Below are 22,076 nucleotides of genomic sequence, written 5' to 3' on the forward strand. Positions count from 1 at the left end.
CCTTACTCTAATGTCTTCATGTGTCTTTCATGTGTCTTCATGATCTGCATGTATTGCTGTGATGTCAACTGAATTATGGAAGAAATGGCCCATCCTTTATCCTGATGGCTTTCTTGTCCTAACCTTTAAGTAAGTGTCCATATTTTGTCTGTTATTTGTATATCTCGTGTGTTCACCTTTTTCAAGGAATAAATTATATTTTATCATATCTAAGTCTCGTCCAGTTCAACCCAGTTATATTTGGTGTGTATTATTATAGCCTGTCTCAAAGCTACCGTCACATAATCAGTCTGCCTTAATCCCCAAGGTTCCACAGGGCCGGTGTGTCCAAAGTAATGTTCCAGACACTGTTGCAGAAACAGATTATTTTCCCCCTGGAAATGAAATAGACTGCAAGGAGTTACACTCTAACGCGTATGCGGCCCAGCAATTGCCCGGAATAGATGCCCTCTTGCTAATGTGCCCCTGCCTTCAGGAAGTCTGTGGCAAGGGAGTCGACATATCCAAGTCCTCGCTAGGCTTCAAGACAACCGAGGTGGGAGGAGAAACGTGTATACAATTGTCACGAGAGCTTGCGACAGGCTGTAATTTACACCAAAAACTATATATATAAATATATATATACCTGGGTTTGAACTGGGACGAGACTTAGATATGATAAATAGAATTTATTCCTTGATAAAGGTGAACACAACAGATTATACAATAACAGGCAAAATATAGACACTTACGTAAAAGATGAAAATAATGAAAACAGTCCCATCTGAACTGGCAGTTTCATCCAGCAATCAGCCCAAGACATTGCATGGCATTTCTCTCAGCAATCAGGAAATCATTCAGCAAACGAAGACGAATGAAGACTTTGCATGAAGACCAAAAATGAAGACAAAGGATAGATGGGAAACAGCAGGTTATAAACCCTTTGTCCCTCTATCTGTAACATTAAGACCCTGGGATTGGTTTGCAATTATCTCCAGCCAATCTTTGGTGGGGGAACACATTTTAGGACAGGCCCCCCTGCTAGCTGGCACATGTGCAGTAGAACTCTGGGGTCTCCTTTCTGAGGCCCCACATGTGCAAATGGAATGCCAGGCCAGCTACCCCTCCGGATCTTGGACAAGATAACCTGTGTTGGACAGTGATAAGTGGGACACTTAAAAACTGCTATGGTATGCGCCTCCCCCATACTCACAGACAGGGAGGGTAATAAAACCTTTTGAACAAAACTTAAGTTCTAGCCATTGGGACTCTAGGGCCATCTGTCATCCTGATAGCTTCAGAGACATTCCTTTGCTTTGTCCATACCTGGGGACACATTAACCCTTTTGCTCCCGGATGGATTCTAGTGTGTGTGTGTGATGCAGACACTGATTAACCAGACATTACAAGGGAACAGGGGAATACACATGTACATGTCATTACAGGGGTTAAATCACAGTTCTGGGTCTTAGCCCAGTTAACCCTTTTACTCCCAGGTGAGGTCAGGGGGGGCCAAATGGGGTGCAACCCCTTTAATCCCGGGCCAAATCCCCTCCATCGCCACACCTCCCCTGCTCAATGGAGCCTGGTGCCCCAGTCGCCTCCCCCAGGCCCTGGGGTACCACTGGCGCCGTTGACGCACTCAATAAGTCCTGAGGGATTGGCCTGGCAACATTGTCCTCCGGCATTGTCCAGTACATTGTCCTGGCCACAGTGGATTGTAAAGTCCAGATCTTGGGGAGCAGGGCTCCACCTTGGCTGCCGGGCATTCTCCTTTGCCTCCCTCTGCCCCCCACCCAGTGCCTTGGGAACCAAGTCCGTGGTGAAGGGGCCCCGGTGCAGTCCAGGCTGCACACTGCCCAGAGACTGGCATGTCTCTGCATCTGCAGGAGACCAGCTATCCAGCACAGACCGTCGCTTTCCTGTCAACCAAGTCTGGGAAAGGGCTATGTCACTATTCTGTAGGGACCCTACCTGCCCTGGCTCTGTGCCACCCTGTAGCTGCTCCGCCATACTCCTGACTCCTCCCTGGCTGCCTATCTACCCACAGCCCCTCCTTTGGGAACCCTGGGGAATCTGTCAGGGGGGTCACTCCTGGCCCATCAGAGCAAGGGACTTTCTGCCTACCTAGCCAATCCCTAGCTTCTGCCAGCTGCCTAACACCCCACTGACCTATCTCCCCCTGCTCCACGGTGCCTCCCTGCCTAGCCTCCCCTAGGCCCAGCACCTCAGCCTGCTGCTTACCTCCCTGCAGCCCACCTGCACTCCTCTCCTCCCTGGGCAATCCTACCCCAGACCCTGGAACTACCTGAGTGCACCTACCTCCCTGACACTGTCTCCCCCTTACCAGGGATGAGCTCAGGGGCACCTCTCCAGATGCAACCGCCTTAGCTTTTGGCTGGCAGGTATCTCTGGGATGGCACAAACCGGCCACTGTCCATGATACCCCCAGCCCATAGCTAGGCTGCAACAGGGGGTTGCTGATCTGAGATACCCCCTGAGGCTCTGCCAGGGTAACGGGGAAAACTGGCTGGCTCACTTGCTGCCTTCCCTCCCCGGTTCCCAATGGCCCACCCAACCCTCTCCCAGTCAATCCTACCCTAGAGCTGGGTGCTAACGGGGCTAGCCCCTCTCCCTGAAGCTGTGCCCCCATTACCGGAGGTGAGCTCAGGGTTGCTGGTGCAGATGCACCCACCGTAGCTTCTGGCTGGCAGGTAATCTGGGGGTGGTCTAACTGTGCCACAACCCCTGGTACCTCCAGCCCATAGCAAGGCTGCAACAGTGGGGCTCTTAACTGAGAGTCCCCTTGCTGCTCCGCCCAGGTAATGGGGAAGCCTGGCGGCCCTACAAGCTGCCCTTCCTTCCCCTCCCCTGAGAACTGATGCTGGCTACCTACCTGCAGCCTCCCCTCACTCCGCTTCTCCCTAGCTAATCCTAACCTGGATCGTAGGGACACCTGAGTGAGGCCATCTCCCTGACACTGTCTCCCCATTACCGGGGATGAGCTCAGGGCTGCTGGTGCAGATGCACCCACCTTAGCTCTTGGCTGGCAGGTAATCTGGGGGTGGTCTAACTTTGCCACTACCCCTGAAATCTGGGGGTGGTCTAACGTTGCCACAACCCCTGATACCTCCGGCCCATAGCAAGGCTGCAACAGTGGGGCTCTTAACTGAGAGCCCCCTTGCTGCCCCGCCAGGGTAATGGGGAATCCTGACTGCCCTACAAGCTGCCCTTCCTTCCCCTCCCCTGGTGCCCCTATCTCCTGCCACCCCCCCGTCACCCCTAGAGTGAAACAACAGGGTACAGTCATAGGGAAAAATAAGTCAGGGTCAGTCTGCGACTTGGTCTGGCTTACCTCGCTGGTCCCCGCAGAGACCGCCGCCTTCGTTGGTCCCAATTGCAGGGGGACTGGAGTGGCTGCCGCCGGCAACATCTGGGCCGGTAAGCAACGGGTCGCCGCCACAGCAGCGCCCGGGTTTAGCACAGGGGAAACGATGCAGGACCGGGGTCCCAGGTCTTTGTGGAGAAACACAGCTCCATGTAAACCAGGTAACAAAACCCCCTCCCGCAATCCCTGTCCCTCCCCCCACTCAGAAAGGGCTCCAGCACTTTGCCGGAATCGCGGCTCTTCTGCCGCCGCCGCCGCTGGTTCTCCGCCGGGATCCGGTGGATGGCCGCTGCTCTCCGCCGCTGTTGCTGATGCAGCCCGTCCAGGTTCTCCAGGAGATGTCCCGAGGAGGGTTGTCGCCCCGGCTGGGCGGGAGCCATCAGAGGATGCCGCTAACTGGGTCATCTTTTCCGCAGCTTGTGAGCGTTGGCCCTGAGGGGCTTCTTCGCCTGACCGCGCACGGTCAGGGCACTGGGCATTATTGTGGCCCATTGGTTGGCAGTGCCGCAGCGGCTGCCGGTGCTTCTCCGCCACCGGTGGACTAACCCCAGCAAGGGGCAACGGAGTCCAGAGCGGAGTTGCCTGAGCGCTGGGCTCAGGGAGGGGATAAGCGGGTCGGTGCGGTACCGACGCCAGGAACTGGGTCCACTTCGCCGGGAACCACATCTTGCCCAACGCACACATCAGTGCTAGCTCTTTCAGGGAAAATGGACGGGCCACTGCAACGGCCGTTACCTCTCCTGGTGCAAGACTTCCGTGGTTTCCAAGACCACCCGCTCCCTCCCCAAGTCTCTGCCGTCCCGGAGCTGGGTCCCTTCCCTGCTCTCCGGGCGGTGTGATGATGGTTACAGCAGCTGCAGCTGTGGATCTTTGCTCAGCCTGCCGGGTTTCATGCTCACCGATTGCTGTCTCTCTCTCAGCCTTGCTGGCTGCTGGTCCCCGCGCCGACTTGATGCACTCCTCCGGTCTCAGTGCCCGGCTCCAGTCAGACGGATGGCCGGCACTTTGGTTCTGGAGGAAATGCTTCTCACAAGTAGGGGAACAGTGAGGATGTGCCATATCTTGTGTTATATGTTGTACACTGTGTGTTCAATATCTTTAGTCCCAGGAACTTGCAATTACCATCAAGTTCCCACTGGATCACAGTACCCCGCAGAATACTGTAATCCAGGTCCAGTTCGGTCCCGCCAGCTGCCACCAGTTAATTACAAGCCTGTCACGAGAGCTTGCGACAGGCTGTAATTTACACCAAAAACTATATATATAAATATATATATATACCTGGGTTTGAACTGGGACGAGACTTAGATATGATAAATAGAATTTATTCCTTGATAAAGGTGAACACAACAGATTATACAATAACAGGCAAAATATAGACACTTACGTAAAAGATGAAAATAATGAAAACAGTCCCATCTGAACTGGCAGTTTCATCCAGCAATCAGCCCAAGACATTGCATGGCATTTCTCTCAGCAATCAGGAAATCATTCAGCAAACGAAGACGAATGAAGACTTTGCATGAAGACCAAAAATGAAGACAAAGGATAGATGGGAAACAGCAGGTTATAAACCCTTTGTCCCTCTATCTGTAACATTAAGACCCTGGGATTGGTTTGCAATTATCTCCAGCCAATCTTTGGTGGGGGAACACATTTTAGGACAGGCCCCCCTGCTAGCTGGCACATGTGCAGTAGAACTCTGGGGTCTCCTTTCTGAGGCCCCACATGTGCAAATGGAATGCCAGGCCAGCTACCCCTCCGGATCTTGGACAAGATAACCTGTGTTGGACAGTGATAAGTGGGACACTTAAAAACTGCTATGGTATGCGCCTCCCCCATACTCACAGACAGGGAGGGTAATAAAACCTTTTGAACAAAACTTAAGTTCTAGCCATTGGGACTCTAGGGCCATCTGTCATCCTGATAGCTTCAGAGACATTCCTTTGCTTTGTCCATACCTGGGGACACATTAACCCTTGTGCTCCCGGATGGATTCTAGTGTGTGTGTGATGCAGACACTGATTAACCAGACATTACAAGGGAACAGGGGAATACACATGTACATGTCATTACAGGGGTTAAATCACAGTTCTGGGTCTTAGCCCAGTTAACCCTTTGACTCCCAGGTGAGGTCAGGGGGGGCCAAATGGGGTGCAACCCCTTTAATCCCGGGCCAAATCCCCTCCATCGCCACAACAATGTTTTAGTACCACCTGTGACTGTTCTAGAGGCGAACTGGTGTGGGAGCCCGAATGTGCCCACTGCGGGATATGTTTCTTGAAGCCTATTATGTCCCAGCCTGCAGAATCCGCCGGGGAAGAAGCGGTCGACTTTAATACGGAGCCGTTCCGTATATATAACCAACCTACCCCTCTCACAGAAATTTCGGAGGACTTGAGCATCCTACCCACGGTTCCAGACCTTCTCAAAGGGAACGTCCTAGTGGTAGAGCTGGAACCTCTGATGACGGAAACCGTGGACAAAGAGGCGCCTGATGTCTATCCTGGTGGTCAACGCCGCTGCTAGTCCACCTACCTCGGAGGTGGAGGTTGTGGAGGGCCCGTGTGTCCAAATGGACATTCTAGATTCAGTTCCCGAGCAGGAACCACAGAGCCCAGACCAGCAGATTCCGGAATCACAGGGTAAGGTGTCTATACCCCCATCTTCTTTTAGTGATTCCAGCGACCAATCACTCGTGGTGATGCGCCTGCCGGCGGACCACTCTAGTGAAGTCACCAAGCCAACTATCTCGGCGGATACAGAGCCTGCTATGGGTCCGTGTGCCCTAGATGAGGTGTATCCAGATGCTGCCGCTTGCTCGGATGTGGGCCCGTGTGCCCTACAACGGCCAGTCCGGCCTACTCCAATGGTACCATCGGTCTTAGGCTGGGGACCAGTACCTAATGAAGACCAGGGTGAGTTGACTGCCCCAGGGGTGTCGGGTGTGAGCCTCCAGGTGACTGCAGAGCACGATAGCTCCTTAAGTCTGGCCACCAGGGCGAATGGCTCCACTCGGCATCGTGTCCTGGCTGAGGTGTCTCCCTTAGCAGCCAGCTGTCCAGTTGTGCGAGTACCTACCGCCTATCGTCCAGGCGAAGAGAAAAGTCAGCCCCATCGTGATGTCCAGTAAAACACAGATGGTACCTGACAGTGTTCCAGATGAAGAGGAACCCATAGCAAGCCAGCGGAGTGGTGAGGAACCTCATAACTCCTCACCGTCTCCGATGGAGGCGGCCGTGGAAAAGGCCCGAGCTAAGGCTCCTGACCTGAGTATGAGCCCATGCGCTCCGACCCAAATGGTCCCAGGACTGGGATCCAACGCTTCCGAGTTTCCAGCAAGTAAGTGGACTGCCCCAGAAGTGCCGGGGGCAGGTCCCGAGACAGCCGAGGTGGGAACTGACAGCGTCCCCGAGGACCTGTTGGCCACCGTGAATCACCGCAGTGGTAAGGTATCTACTCTTTACTCCCTGCCGGGTGAAACAGAGACTTTGAGGAAAGAGACATTGTCAATTGCTCACTTCCCAGTGGAAGCCTCGCAAGTACGTAGGGACAAGGACTGTGTGGCGAGGGATTTAGTAAAAATTGCCTCCTTGGACCGTGGCAAAGGTCAAGACCTCCTGGCCAACTGCATCCATGCCACGGATGGCCGGATAAAGGTCTTGCCAAGAGACATGGTACTATTTCGTCCACCAGGGGGAGGAAGTAATAAGGACCCTGTGACTGTTGCCCTCGAGCGTGCTCTCCAAGAGATTCTTCCGGGGGAGGCTCACGAACGTAAAAGTGAGGTACCTCCACATGATCAGTTAGGGGCACCCCACAAATGGTCTCAGCAAACAGCAATCACTCAGCTGGCCCCGGGTATTACTGTGGGTGTTATGTGGTGTACCAAGTCATATAATTGCCATGTGATAAGTTGTATTTTCTATGTAATGCATTTTGATTATATAACGCTTGTACATGGTTATGTCGGCTACCCAAGCGAGGTCGTTGGGATTTCACCAGGGGGAGGATGTAGCCATGTCCCCCCTGCCTGTCAGCACCCCCCTCACATTGCTGGCGATCGCGGGTGCCGCCGAGTCCAATGGCGGCGCCGCCAGCCGATCGCAAGAGTGAGGGCGGTCAGGATCCTGCTTGCGGGTTGCTGGGGACGCGTGCGGCCGGTTGCCAAGGCCGCGATCGCGTTGCAGGGCTCCCGGCGCTCCCGAGGCAGGGCGGCGAGGGTGTCGCCATCTTCTTGCACTTTGCGCATGCGCAGTGAGTCCCCGCATGCGGTGGCCAGCAGGGAAGTTCGCGCATGCGCAGGAGAAGCGCACGAGAGGCAGCCAAACGGTAGAGGGCTCACAGAAGGGACTACATCTCCCATGAGCCTGAGGAGCGCCCCACGTGACGCCAGGGAGCCAATAGGGCTGCAGCATCTCCCTGCAGGGGAGATTAGATACATTTCGGGGGCTTGGAGCACGCTATTGAGTCAGCGCCAGGAGCACCCAGGGGAAGGAGGTAGGGTGCAGGAGTCAGTGACTCCCTGCACTAGGCCAGGAGTCCCCAAGGCCCGAGATAGCCCTGAGCCACCCAGTAGTATTGAGTGTTGTAGGGACAGGCTCCAGGTTAGGGACCCTGTCACTTACTATCCAGAGCCAGTTAGGGACACCGCGGACGCCGCGTGTCTATCCCGAGGTCTGGGCTCAGACCTTTGCTGTCGTTGCAGTAGACATCCGGGTGGGATTGCCCCGGACGGTAGATCCTGCATTCAGCCGACATCAGCCTTTCGGATCCTTTGTGAAGTTCCTTGGCAGGTCCGGGCACCGGAGTGTCCGGCAGGTAATCCACAAGTGCACCAACGAGTCCTCTCATATTCACACGGGACATAGTGGCTGCGCAGTCACATACATATCTCACTTGAAGGATGGGGTAATACTGTGTGGGGTTACTGGACACTGGGTGGGATCATCTGGTGGGGGTGTAGGGGAAGGTAGCGTCCTGCGAGATGCGTGAGTTAGTGTCTCCTCTAGGGAGGGACACCTGTTGATTATTGAGTGTTATGCTTGAGTACAGTCACGATAGTAAAAGCATTATTGGTTATTACACATACGGTGTGCTGAGTATTTGTATGTGTCCTGCGAGGAACAATTCCTGCTCTGCTGGGAACCATCGCAGGTGGAGGTGCTGCACCGAGTACAGGGTTACTCCTAATATAATTGCCCCAGGTTCCCGGTGGCGGAAGCTCAGCCCTCCTGTGAGCCTAACAGGTAAAGCACCACACCTAGTAACTGTATGTTCTCCACACTCACACTATATCTGCTATTGGGTGGGGGGAAATACCTGTTACATATATATCTTATCTTACTATATATTTCTGAAAGCGTCATATGTTTCCGTGTCTGTATGTGTGTCCCTGTGTCCCTAGTGGCTATCCCATTGGACCTTGGGCAAGGCCAATGAGATTGCTCCCTTGGCCCGCCCGCCCCCGCACACCTCTCATTGGCCTGAGGCGGAGTGACGGGCCAAAGGAGACACGGAGACACACACACACACACCCTGTCCTCCCCGTGCACCGCCCTGCACCGGCTCCCGGACGGAGGGTAAGCGCTGCCCTCCTGCCGCCAACTTCAGGCTCCTCCCCCCTCCCTCTCATCCGGCTCCCGGAAAGACAGAAGGGAAGTGAGGCCCTACCTCACCGCCGCACCCTTACCTCTCCGCAACATCCCCACTACGTGTGCCGCCACCCTGCACTGGCTCCCGGACGGAGGGTAAGCGCGGCCCTCCTACCCCAGCCACCAACGCTCCCTTACCTCCCCGGCGCTCCCTTACCCCCCCGCCGCTAACTCACCCGCGCTACCTCCCTGGCCGCTGGGGGGCCAAGCAGCCTCCTCGGATCTGCGGCGTGTGTGTGTGTGGAGAGGGACATTTTACTCCTGCCAACAATTTGTGCCTCACTTTCACCCCTACCCTTGCCCTTCACCCCCCCCCTACCCCTGCCCTTCACCCCCCCTGCCCTTCACCCCCCCCTACCCCTGCCCTTCACCCCCCCTACCCCTGCCCTTCACCACCCCTACCCCTGCCGTTCACCACCCCTGCCCTTCACCCCCCTCTAGCCCTGCCCTTCACCCCCCCTACCTCTGCCCTTCACCCCCCCTACCTCTGCCCTTCACCCCCCCTACCCCTGCCCTTCACCCCCCCTACCCCTGCCCTTCACCCCCCCTACCCCTGCCCTTCACCCCCCCCACCCCTGCCCTTCACCCCTACCCCTGCCCTTCACCCCCCACCACCCCTGCCCTTCACCCCCCCTACCCCTGCCCTTCACCCGCCCCACGCCTGCCCTTTAACTGACGCACGCACACAAACCCTGACTGACGCACGCACACACCCTGACTGACGCACGCACACACCCTGACTGACGCACGCACACACCCATACCGACGCACGCACACACCCATACCGACGCACGCACACACCCATACCGACGCACGCACACACCCATACCGACGCACGCACACACCCATACCGACGCACGCACACACCCTGACCGACGCACGCACACACCCTGACCGACGCACGCACACACCCTGACCGACGCACACACCCTGACCGACGCACGCACACACCCTGACTGACGAACGCACACACCCTGACTGACGCACGCACACACCCTGTGTGTGCGTCAGTCTGTGTGTGTGTTTGTGTTTCTTCGTCAGACTCACTGACGCGCGCGTACACACAGTGACTGACTGACGCACACACAATGACTGACGCACACACACTGCATGAAGCTGTAAAGGGGGACAAACAGCTGTAAAGGAGGGAGGGGAGGGGAACTGGTAGAAGAGAAAAAACGGCGCAACTGCGCATGTCTGAGAAAATGAAGCTCCCGGATGTTTCTTCAGAAAAACTTTATTGAACACACACAAGGACTACATCGCAATCTCCCCCTCTACGCGTTTCACCCTTACAGATAGGGCTTCATCTCGGAGTGGGGAGAAGCGGTGACTGCCTGCTTAAATACACTCAAAAGCCCGCGAAAATAAATTAAAAATTTAACCTGTTCAGTACCTTTGCCTGTTTGTATGTTAAATACCTATGCCATAATGGTCATATTGCAATGATTAAATATGGTCTGCATCAGACATATATATATATATATACACATAGGCTATATTGTCAGGCAGTGTATTGAAAGTATATCAATGATTAAAAAGCTCGTCACAGCACTGCAAAGATGTAAATGGTCTCTTAGATCTATATCGTATAGTTAATCACAGCTTCAAATCTATATTGATATGCAAAACATTTTGTCAGTATAAAGACACATAATAGGCATAACCTTACTAATAGATATTATATGATGCTGTTTGACATTGGAAAAAGTAGACCAAATGCCATGAAAAAGAGGGAGGGGAAGGGGGGGGGGAGAGAGGGGGAGAAAGGAGGTAAGTGTGGAGCAGCGCAAAAGCTACAACAATAATATAAAATGAATTACCTAAAACTTTAATTGGAGGATACAGATAATCTGTCATTACTCAAATTAAACACATTACCAATGTCTATAAGAAACAGCGCAGATCCCAATCAATATTGAGTCCATTGGGCTGTAACGTATTTAATATGTGAATCCAATGGGCCTCTCGCTGATGCAAGATCTTAACTCTATCCCCTCCCCGAGGGGGTAGAGCAACATGTTCAATGGCGCAACATTGAAAATTCTTTATAGAGCCCAGTGGACATTTATTAAAGTGTATTGGTACTGGATGTGTCTTGTCATTATTTTTTATTAGTCTCAGATGTTCCAAGATGCGGATTTTTAAGGCTCTACTCGTTAGCCCTACGTATTGTTTTTTACATCCGCATTGTAGTATATATATATATAACGAAACTGGTCTGACATGACATAAACGTTCTGATATGGAATCTGCGTGTTTCTTCACGGTTGAAAAAATGCGTGGTTTTGATCATATTTGGACAGATCTTGCAATGTCCACATTTGAATGAACCAATTAATTTTGGAAAAAAGGACAGTCTGGTTTTATTCTGATTAGTTGATTTTAACAAGCTAGGAGACAAAAAATTGCCTAGTGTAGCCGCTTTTCGGAATACTACCTTAGGGTCTACACAGACCATTTTGCTTAGCAAGGGGTCTAAGGAAAATGTGGCCCAGTGTTTATGTATTATTGCTTTAATACTATTCGCTTGTTCACTAAAGTTTGTTACAAAGAATGGCGCTTCCGTGCTCTCGACTTGTTTACCCTGCCTCGTACGATTATCATGTTGATAAGCATTTCTCTATCTGTATCCAGTGCATTTTGGTATGCTAGATCCAAATCTGTACTATCATATCCCCTCGACAGGAATCTCTCTCTCATCTCGTCCGCCCTATGGACGAAGCACTCCAAAGTAGAGCAGTTCCGGCGTAAACGCAGGAACTGCCCCTTTGGAATGCCTCTGACCAGGGGACGAGCGTGACAACTTTTAGCATGAAGCAATGAATTCCTGGCATTTTCTTTCCTGTAAATATCTGATTGAATTTTGTTCTCAATATCTACATACAAATTCAAGTCCAAAAATTGTATTTGGTATTTATTATATGTATGAGTGAATCTCAGATTAAGTGTGTTCTCTGCCAGGTATTCAAAGAACTTCAAAAGCTCCTCCTCCTCCCCACTCCAGATCAAAATCAGATCATCAATGTAGCGCTTGTAAAACGCCACATGATGTCTGAATGGGTTAGAATCTCCAAACACGTGGGACATCTCCCACCAACCCATGAACAGGTTGGCATAGGAGGGGGCAAACAAAGTCCCCATTGCTGTCCCACGTGTTTGGAGATAAAACTGGTGATCAAAAAGAAAGTAGTTGTGTGTGAGTGAAAATCTAATACTATCCAAAATAAATGCTATATGTGTTGGGGCAAGAATGGAATGGTTGTGCAAAAAGAACTCAGTGGCAGCTAAACCGTGCTCGTGTTCAATAATATTGTATAAAGAAGCTACATCCAGGGTAACCCAGATGTAGCTTGGTGTCTACAATGTGTGAGGGTAAAGAGTGAACAAGTGGCTGTAAAAAGTGATCTATATATTGAGAAAGGTGTTCACCCAGGGAACCAATGCTGGAAATGATGGGTCTACCTGGGGGTGCAATGAGTGTCTTGTGTATTTTGGGCAGGTGATGAAAGATGGGTGTGATGGGATCTGGAGTGGTGAGGAAGTCTCGCTCATTGGGTGAGAGCACATGTAAAATCTCACCTTCGTCCATGAGGTCCAAGAACTCTACTGAACTGGGGAGTCGGATCACTGTCGAGAATACGATACGCTTCTGGATCGTCTAGTTGCCAGTGGACCTCAGCTATATAGTACTCTCTGTCGAGCACCACCGTTGCGCCCCCTTTGTCCGCCTTCCTAATAAGGATAGAATCATTATTAACCAGAGATTTTAAAGCTGCCCTTTGTTCCACTGTCAAGTTATCTCGCTGTGATCCCCTAGTTCCTATGCCTTTAGCAAGGAGCGAAAGATCCCTCTCGATACCCTTTTGGAAGATGTCTATGTATTGCCCTCGCATATGTGCAGGGTTAGAACACTGACTTCTTCTTAAAACCTGAATTGGTACTACCCAGAAAATCTATGGGGTCCTCTATAGTGTTATTCTCGTTAAAGAGATCCATCAGGTCCTGCTGTTGGCACTTGTCTTGGAAACCTAGGGGAACAGGGACAACAGGGTTAACATCAAACAGGGGTAACATTGCATTGGGATTATTACTTCTAGTGGAAAAGAACCGTTTAAGGGTTAACTTCCTAGTAAATTTAAATACATCCACCATAGTTGAAAACAAATTGAATTGTGCACTTGGTGCAAAAGATAGTCCAAGGTGTAAAATGGACAGTTCTGCTTGTGTCAGTTCATGTTTAGAGATGTTTATGACATTACTGGTCTCAATATTCAAGTTTTCAATCTCTTTGAGGGCATTCCACTGTATACTCTTTCTCCTGCCTCTTCTTGTCTTTCCCCGTTTTTTGAGGGCTTCTGACTGGCCGGTCTATTCGGATGCATCATCTCACTGGTTCCTGCCTTTTCGTCACCGGACGATGGATAGAAGTCACTCTCAGAGAATGAAAAAGATACAGCATGTGATGTTAATTCATTATCTTTGTTCCCTTTTAGGATGGATTTATTACCCCCACCTTCTTTATGTGGTTTCTTGGTTTTGGGTTTACCCTTGGTTCTAGAGGGTAATTTTTGCCAGATATAAATCTGGTGCACTTCGTAGTCAGCCTTATCTCGCTCAAATTTAGTTTGCTTGTTAAGCATAATTGTTTTCTCTTGCTTATTGAGCTTGCTAGCCGTTTTCAGATATAGCTCTTTAAAATTTTCCATATGTGAAAAGGCTTTCAAATTGTGCTGCAGTTCTGCTATTTGTTTGGACACCATTTTAATCTCTTCAGATTTGCATCTTATAATAAGGTCCATTAGTTTAAATGAGCAGTCGTTGAGGATCTGGCACCACTGTTGCTCAAACTCCCCATTCACAAAACCAAAAGAAGGTGGTTTGGTGTGGCGTAACCCTCTGGGAATGCGTTTGACGCGATTATAATTCTCCATGGTTGTTATTTCCCACCATATTCTCTGCCGTAATAATAAGCATTTCTCCAACTTTGCAAAGTGTATTTTGAGGTCTGCAGTGTCCTCACAAAAAAGTTCTGTGTTGTTGCTAAAAATAGCCTCCGCTCTGTGCATGCGATTGGCAGTGTTGCAACAGCTGAATAAAAACTCAGGATCTTGCTCAGGTGCAGTATCCATGCTAGTGTAGCCCTTTGACGTGTGTGTGTATAAACCAAGTGTAGATAATGCACGAGGTTACTCCCAATGTTGCCCAAGCAAATTGTCAGGGAATTCTAATGAGAGAACCCCAGGAGAATAGTAATGTGCTTCTAAACACGAGCTGCTGACAGAAGGTAATCCAACATGCAATATAACTGTCATGCGCTTCCGTGTGAGGCAAGCAATCACCCTTAGGGTGTCTTCAGACACCAGAGCGATATGGGAGGGAGCTACGCGTGGCCACTGAGTTGACCGGTGCAGGGGGATGTCGTCTTACCTCTCCTGCATCCTTGGTCTGGGACCCGCTCTCCTCGCCAGCTCCTGCGTGCCGCCGCCAGTGAAGTCCAGGTAGAAGAGAAAAAACGGCGCAACTGCGCATGTCTGAGAAAATGAAGCTCCCGGATGTTTCTTCAGAAAAACTTTATTGAACACACACAAGGGCTACACCGCAATCTCCCCCTCTACGCGTTTCACCCTTACAGATAGGGCTTCGTCTCGGAGTGGGGAGAAGCGGTGACTGCCTGCTTAAATACACTCAAAAGCCCGCGAAAATAAATTTAAAATTTAACCTGTTCAGTACCTTTGCCTGTTTGTATGTTAAATACCTATGCCATAATGGTCATATTGCAATGATTAAATATGGTCTGCATCAGACATATATATATATATATACACATAGGCTATATTGTCAGGCAGTGTATTGAAAGTATATCAATGATTAAAAAGCTCGTCACAGCACTGCAAAGATGTAAATGGTCTCTTAGATCTATGTCATATAGTTAATCACAGCTTCAAATCTATATTGATATGCAAAACATTTTGTCAGTATAAAGACACATAATAGGCATAACCTTACTAATAGATATTATATGATGCTGTTTGACATTGGAAAAAGTAGACCAAATGCCATGAAAAAGAGGAAGGGGAGGGGGGGGGGTAATGTTTGTAAATCGGTATGCAATTGTTTTAGTAATTTAGGGTAGTTTGCTTGGTATAGGATTTTATAGTCTTTGGTAATGTATACCACCAGGTATTTCAGAGCCTTGGGTTGCCATTTGAAGTCAAAGTTTTAATCTGTTTTAATTTGAAATCGTATTACTCACAATGTTCTTTTTACACATTGATATAAAAAAAATATCTTGCATCTTTATGCAATTATATTTTTCTAAGGTTCTCTTTTCTATTTTGAATTGAAAGGTCTGAATTGACCTGGCTGATAAACATTTTGATGCCATGAACCATGACCAAATCATGCTGCATGAAAGTTGAAAAATAGCAATTAGGAATGAGGTAATGCCCATACCCATACCCATTCCATCCCATCATCATAGCACCTTGGCTATGAGGGAAAATGTAAAGTCCCCGCCACTCTGTCCTTTTCAATTCTAGGAACGGCTTTTAGCTTTGAAGCGCAGCATGTCGTTTATGCAGGACATGGATTTTTCTCAGCAGGCAGCTATTTTGGGGGATGAGGACACCGCAGTTGAAGAACCTGTTCCCGAGATCATACCTGTACCAGTAGAGACTGCAAAGAAATCCAAAAAGCCAAGCAAAGAAGTTATTAGGTAAATATCTCCTGTTACTGTTGTTACTATTGGCAGGACATTATAGATATTCTGTGGTAAAGACGTGTGTGTGTAATATTTTTTTGGCAATACATTAAACCTTTATTTCTGCCTTTGATTTAGTCCATTAATTATTTGTGTTATTAATATTTAATTATCAAATCTTTATCTCATACAATGAAACGAGATGCTTTAGGCCAAAGGGAAGAAAAAAAAAACCCACTACAAACACATGGCTTACATGAGTGGTTCAACCTTTTCTGATCAGGGGCACCCCTAAAGGATATTTAAAATCTTGGGGCTGTCCTGCTCATTAGATCTCCCCTTCTCGCTTGCATGCGTCACATTCCTTTTCACTTTGCCCAAACCCACAACACGCACCCCCTTCTTACACGCTCCATATTCACTTCCTTTTTGAAACTTCATACTGATCCTTTCTTCATATTCAGTTCACCCCACTTCTCTCATACTCCATACACTCACACCCCACTCATCTTCCCCCTTGCGTCACACAGACCACTCGCACCCCTCGCCTACACACGTTACACATACTCACTTCTCTCTCACACCTCTTCTTACACAAACCACACTAAACCCTTCCCCTCATACACACCATTCACCTTCTGTTACTTCCACATACCTTCCCCGTCCCCACACGAAGCCCTTGCCCTCTTTGCCCTTCTCACATACCTAAATGTCAGCTGGCTGGGTGGCTGCGATCATCGTTTCCTCCCTGTTCTCTGTGCCTGTTTGAAAAAGAATAGACGTGGATTGCAGCTTCTCAGTCTCCAGACAGTGCATGACGTGTCCGCTGAGCAGTCGGCTGACCAGTGTTCATTCTTCTATGCAATTTTCAAAAGAGATGCCTAAAAAGCTGTAAACATTTTTTTGAAAAAGCATATTGTGTTTTAGAATATAGATTTATTCAGTACGTGTAGGTATATATGGTACACACAAACCATATATATTCCTGTCCATTTATTAAAAACTATAACTAATAGTAAACCATTTCAATGTATTATTCTGAACAACATTTTTTTTGGCAGGGTCATAGAAGATGATCAGAGGTAAGTGCCTTTATTAATTATCTCTTTATTTTGGACTGTAGATTTTAAGATGTGATGTAATTTGTCTATTTAAATAAAATAAAATTAAGTTAAAAAATAATAATAAAAATTAGATTTATTTATTTATCAAATCGTTTTTTAGGAAGTAATACATTGAGAGTTACCTCTCGTTTTCAAGTATGTCCTGGGCATTGAGTTAAGATGACAAATAATACATGGTTACAAATACAGTTACATAAGTGAAAAAGGGCATACATTATATACAAGACACAGCATGCAGAGTTAAAAATAATATATATTATAGGCATACAGTAGAGGCAACTCTTATTCGAACAAAAACCAGTGGCAATTCCCCAAAAAACCCAGGAAACACCCAGGTACATTCTGAATACATGCCTTAAACTTTCTTTAAACTAGCCCCAGCATTTCTGCATTGATTAATGGCCTATCAGATTAACAGCGGGGGGTCCCTGGCAGTCCCATTCAAACTGAATTGGACTGCCAGGGATCCCTGCTGTGTTAATCCTATGGGTCGTTAGTCAATGCAGAAATGCCTTAAACGTGCCTCAAACTAGCCCAGAACATACCCAGCACATACCCAGAATGTAACCCGGCTAGTTTACAGCAAATGTTAGAATAAACGTTGCCTCTACTGTATGTAACAGTTACAGACCATATTAAAATGTGAGACAGTTTTAGTTTTTAAAGAACTTAGACTGGTGGTGGCTGTGAGAGTCTCCGGTAGATTGTTCCAGTTTTGGGGTGTACGGTAAGAGGAGGAGCGGCAGGATACTTATCAACCATGGGACCATGAACAGTCTTTTTGAGTCAGATCTCAGATAAGTGCTGCATGTGGTAGGTGAGAGGAGCTTGTTCAGATAGGTGGATAGCTTGCCCAGAAAGTATTTGAAGGCAAAACAGGAAAGATGACCTTAGTGCCTAGACTCAAGTGATGACTAATCTAGTTCTTTTAGCTTTTAGCAGTGATGTATGTTGTAGTTGCATTGAAGAACAAAATGGCATATTGAATTGTAGAGGGTGTCAAGTTTGCTAAGGTGGGTTTGGGGTGCCGAGCCATATACTATTTCCCCATAGTCGATAATTGGCATTAGCATTTGCTGTGCGATGCGCTTTCGCACCAGCAGATTTTGGGGAGGATTTGTTCTTGTAAAGTACACCTAGTTTGGCATACAGATGCAGCGGCCGTTATTCGAACAAATCTTGAAATGGATTCTCAAGATATGCCCGTGATCCTCACTAATTTTGCTGGGGCAAACCATAATGGCCCTTCGTATTAACACAGCAGGTCCTACCGGGGTCTGCCTTTCTGTAATAGACGCACAGTTAGAGGTAGGCTGAATCAGTCACTAACTGCGCGCCTCTCACATGCGATCGCAGGGCTTTTATTCAATTTTAAACATTACAGTGCGTCACGTGACGCGAGACATTTCCATGCATAGGAGATACCGGCACCCCATGTAGTGGGTTGAGCTCAAGAAACCGGCGAGTCAACATCGTGGATTTAACATGGGGTTGGATTGACAGATGAAGAAAAAGAAAGAAGATAAAGAAAAGAAAGAAATGGTCACAGATGAAGAAAGAAGAAGGTGATAACACATGAACTAGAGAAGATTTTGTTACCTGGTCCGGATCTTCACCGTGGATGGCGTTGGATTGTGCTTCGTCACCGGAGGAGAACTTGCTGATTCCCCGGGATTCGGAGGGCCAAAGCTCCTGAAGGTAAGATCAATATTGAATATATGTACTTTTATTTTTACAGGTTTTTTGGATTGGATTTTTCTGTTTTTATGTTTTTCAATGCTCATTGACTGCTAATGCATTAATCTTTACCTGTTTAGGGTACAGATGTATACAGTAATAGCCAATGCATTTTTTGGCAAATGCATTTCTTCTATTGACTGTTATACTGTATTTTCTATGTATGTTTATTGTTTTGATTAAATTGTGTTTAATTGTGATGGCTTGTTTTGATTTGTATTTTTTTACAGATTGTTTAGTGTTTTTATTTAATGATTTAATTTGTTGGCTAATGGTTAAATGTATGTGTTGCCTAGTGCAGGGGTGAGCAAACTTTTTATGCTGAGCCCCCCTTTTTATCCATGAAATTTCTCGGGCCGCCCCTGCCTGATGTAATCAAAATCACATTTTAAAAAAGCCCTTTATTAAACGGTATACAATGTAAATACAAATATGTCTAAGGCCGCGCGTATAGTGCCCGCGACAGAGATGCGTAATGTCACCCGTCGCCGCTAGCGAAAGTTGTATTTCGCTTTGTGGTGGCGCGGTCGATCAGGCCATTGATTGGTTCAGGGGCTGTCACATGGGGCGACAGCCTCTGAAAAATCAAATATTGCCGGCTTCAAAAAATCGCGTTGCCCTGTCGCGCTTACTATAAGCGCACGCGGCGGCGACAATGCATTTGTTTTCAAGCGACGTCACGTAGCCGGCACTCTAAGCGCAGTCTAAATACTTACATACTTTAACAGCTCGCTTTTGCAAAATTAAGCTGCGTCCACGCTGCCGCTGAGAGCGGTGACATCACCAACTCTCCAAGCATGAGCACAGGGTGTCCTGCATAATTTTGCAAGCACGAGCGGGGAAGTGTTTTTTTTTTTCCATTTCTGTACATTCATAGTATGATTGATATAGTGGCAGCCTACCCTTTCACTTGCAGAGGATCGCAGCGAAGCAGGTTGCCAGCGGAGGAGAACAGTGCTATTGCAGGGCAGATACCGGAGGGAGCGTGCTCCTCCCCGTACCTCCGAATCATGTGGCCGCCACCTGCACTATCCTGTGAGGCCGCCCGCGCACATCTTCTTGGCCGCCCGTGCACATCTTTTACGCCTGCGCACCCAGGTTTTGCCGCACGCGTCCCACCTAAATAATCTTGCGCCCGGGGCGCCCCCCCCAGTTTGTGCACCGCTGCATTTAATCACAACACCCACACACCCAATCACAGACAACACACACACAGCACACACACTCAATCACCACGCACACAATCACCAAACACACACACACTCTACCCACACACACACACTCTACCCACACACACACACTCAACCTCCCCCCACACACTCCCCCCCACACTCAACCTCCCCCCACACACTCCCCCCCACACACACTCACAACCCCCCACACACACACACAACCCCCCCCACACACACACAACCCCCCCCCATACACACAACCCCCCCCACACACACAACCCCCCCCACACACACAACCCCCCCCACACACACAACCCCCCCCACACACACAACCCCCCCCCCCCCCACACACACAACCCCCCCCCCCACACACACACAACCCCCCCCCCCCACACACACTCAACCACACACACACCCCTCTGGTGGATGGGGGGAGGGAGTAACTAAGCCTGCTCAGGTCCCCCCATGTGCTGCTGAAAACGGGAGGCTAACAGACAGGAGGAGGAGGAGTTGTCTGTGTGCAGGAAAGGCCCCGCCCCTCTGCAAGACACAGCAGAGAAGCAGCCTCTGCACAGAGCTTCTGGCCGCTCGTGCACAGCTCTGCCCACCCCCAGGTTTTCCCTCACGCAGCCTGCGCCCCCCCTAAATAATCTTGTGCACCGCTGGCCTATTGGATGTATTAATTAATTGATGTGTTGGTTACTGCTTTTATATATGGAATGTATTGTTCGGTTAGTGGTGGGAATTCTTTAATTGATTGGCTAGTGGTTTTATTTATGTAATTGATTTGATTTATTTATTTATAAAATATTTTACCAGGAAGTAATAATACATTGAGAGTTACCTCTTGTTTTCAAGTATGTCCTGGGCACAGAGTTAAGACAAATAATACATGGTTACAAATACAGTTACATAAATGAACAGGGTATACATTATATACAAGACATTGCATGCACAGTTAAAGAAAATATATATTATGGGCGTATGAAACAGTTACAGACCAGATTAAAATGTGAGACAGCCTTAATCATTGAATGCATTTGCAATGTCAGTGGGGCTTGTCAGAGTAATATCCTCCTTAGTGATATTACTTGGTTGTTAATGGCTAGAAGGCTGGAATGTACAGTATTGTTGATAACCTTCCAGAAGTTAGCTGGGTTTGATGTATTCTGGTGAAGATTGTCAGAGTAATATTGTGCTTTTTGTTTATTTGTGTCTTGTTTGACTTGTGCAGGCATCTGCAGTGATTAAGATCCTTGGTAGTGCCAGTTACTTTGTAGCTTTTCCATAAGGCATCCCTGAAATGATAGAATGCTATTAGGTCAGTTATAACCCACGGAAGGTGGGCCCCCCGTACCCTTATTCTGCGTAGTGGAGCATGGGTATCACAGAGTTTTAAGAACTCAGATTGGAAATAGTTGAGCACAGAAGCAGGGATAGGGAATTAAATTGATTCTGTATCAAGGGCCGTCGGTAAGGTCAGCCATAAACTGTTGTGGGTTAAAGTTTCTAAATATTCTAGTGAGGAGAACTGTAGGGCTTGATTGGGGGTGTTTAATTTTCCTTAAACAGTACACTATTGCATGGTCACTGAAAATGTTGGGAAGGATGCCAGAGGATTGGGTTCTGCTGGGATTGAGGAGAGAATCCAGTCTAGCAAGGCATGGTTGTGACATTTCAGGTTTGTCCGTGTGGGTTGGTAAATGAGTTGCGTTAGGTTAAGTGACTTGATTTGTATCTGGATTTTGTGGTTTTTAGAGTCCAGCCAATTGAAGTTGAAATCCCCAAGAACTAGCAGCTCACTTTTCTCATTCAGAGAGGAAATGGAGCCAAGAAACTGGGTGATATCAGTCAGGGATTTTAGGGGGCGGTAGATGCCAGCAACCAAGATAGGCTTAGAAAAGGGGGGGGGGGCAGATTTTGCCAACTAGGATTTCAAAAGAGGGTGGGATTGGGGTGCAATTTAATAGAGTAAATCGTAAGGTGTCTGCAATATAAAATAACACCCCTCCTTCTCTCTTTGACCTATCTCTCCTAGAAATTGAGTATCCCGGAATGGCGCTGTTTGCATCAGGGGTTTTAAGGGTTATCCATGTTTCTGTGAGAAAGATGGCTTTGGGTTTATGCATAAGGCACCATGCCCTTAGTTCATCCAGTTTGGGCAGCAGGCACCGGATACTTATATGGGCGACAGATAGACCTTTTTGGAATTTGAAGGGGGTATTCTCAGGGGTATGGGACAAAGTTGAAAAGGTAGGGCCTGGGTTAAGTTCAATATCGAATACGAAAGACTCAAACGCTACAAACACTGGCAGATCC

General features: G+C 48.5%; 1 protein-coding gene across 17 annotated transcripts in view; it reads left to right on the forward strand.

The window, feature by feature from the left end:
• Nucleotides 1-22,076, forward strand: part of BRD9 (bromodomain containing 9) — a 105,797-nt gene that overhangs the window by 35,799 nt on the left and 47,922 nt on the right. For 9 of the 17 annotated variants that reach the window (XM_075586392.1, XM_075586375.1, XM_075586391.1 and 6 more), the window contains exons 7-8: nt 15,564-15,739; nt 16,786-16,806. In XM_075586392.1, coding sequence (XP_075442507.1) covers nt 15,564-15,739; nt 16,786-16,806 — 197 coding nt within the window. The remainder of the gene's footprint in view (nt 1-15,563; nt 15,740-16,785; nt 16,807-22,076) is intronic. The other 8 variants (XM_075586383.1, XM_075586385.1, XM_075586388.1 and 5 more) reach the window with 2 other exon arrangements.

Source organism: Ascaphus truei, chromosome 2 (assembly GCF_040206685.1).
Source record: "Ascaphus truei isolate aAscTru1 chromosome 2, aAscTru1.hap1, whole genome shotgun sequence".
Lineage (NCBI taxonomy): Eukaryota > Metazoa > Chordata > Amphibia > Anura > Ascaphidae > Ascaphus > Ascaphus truei.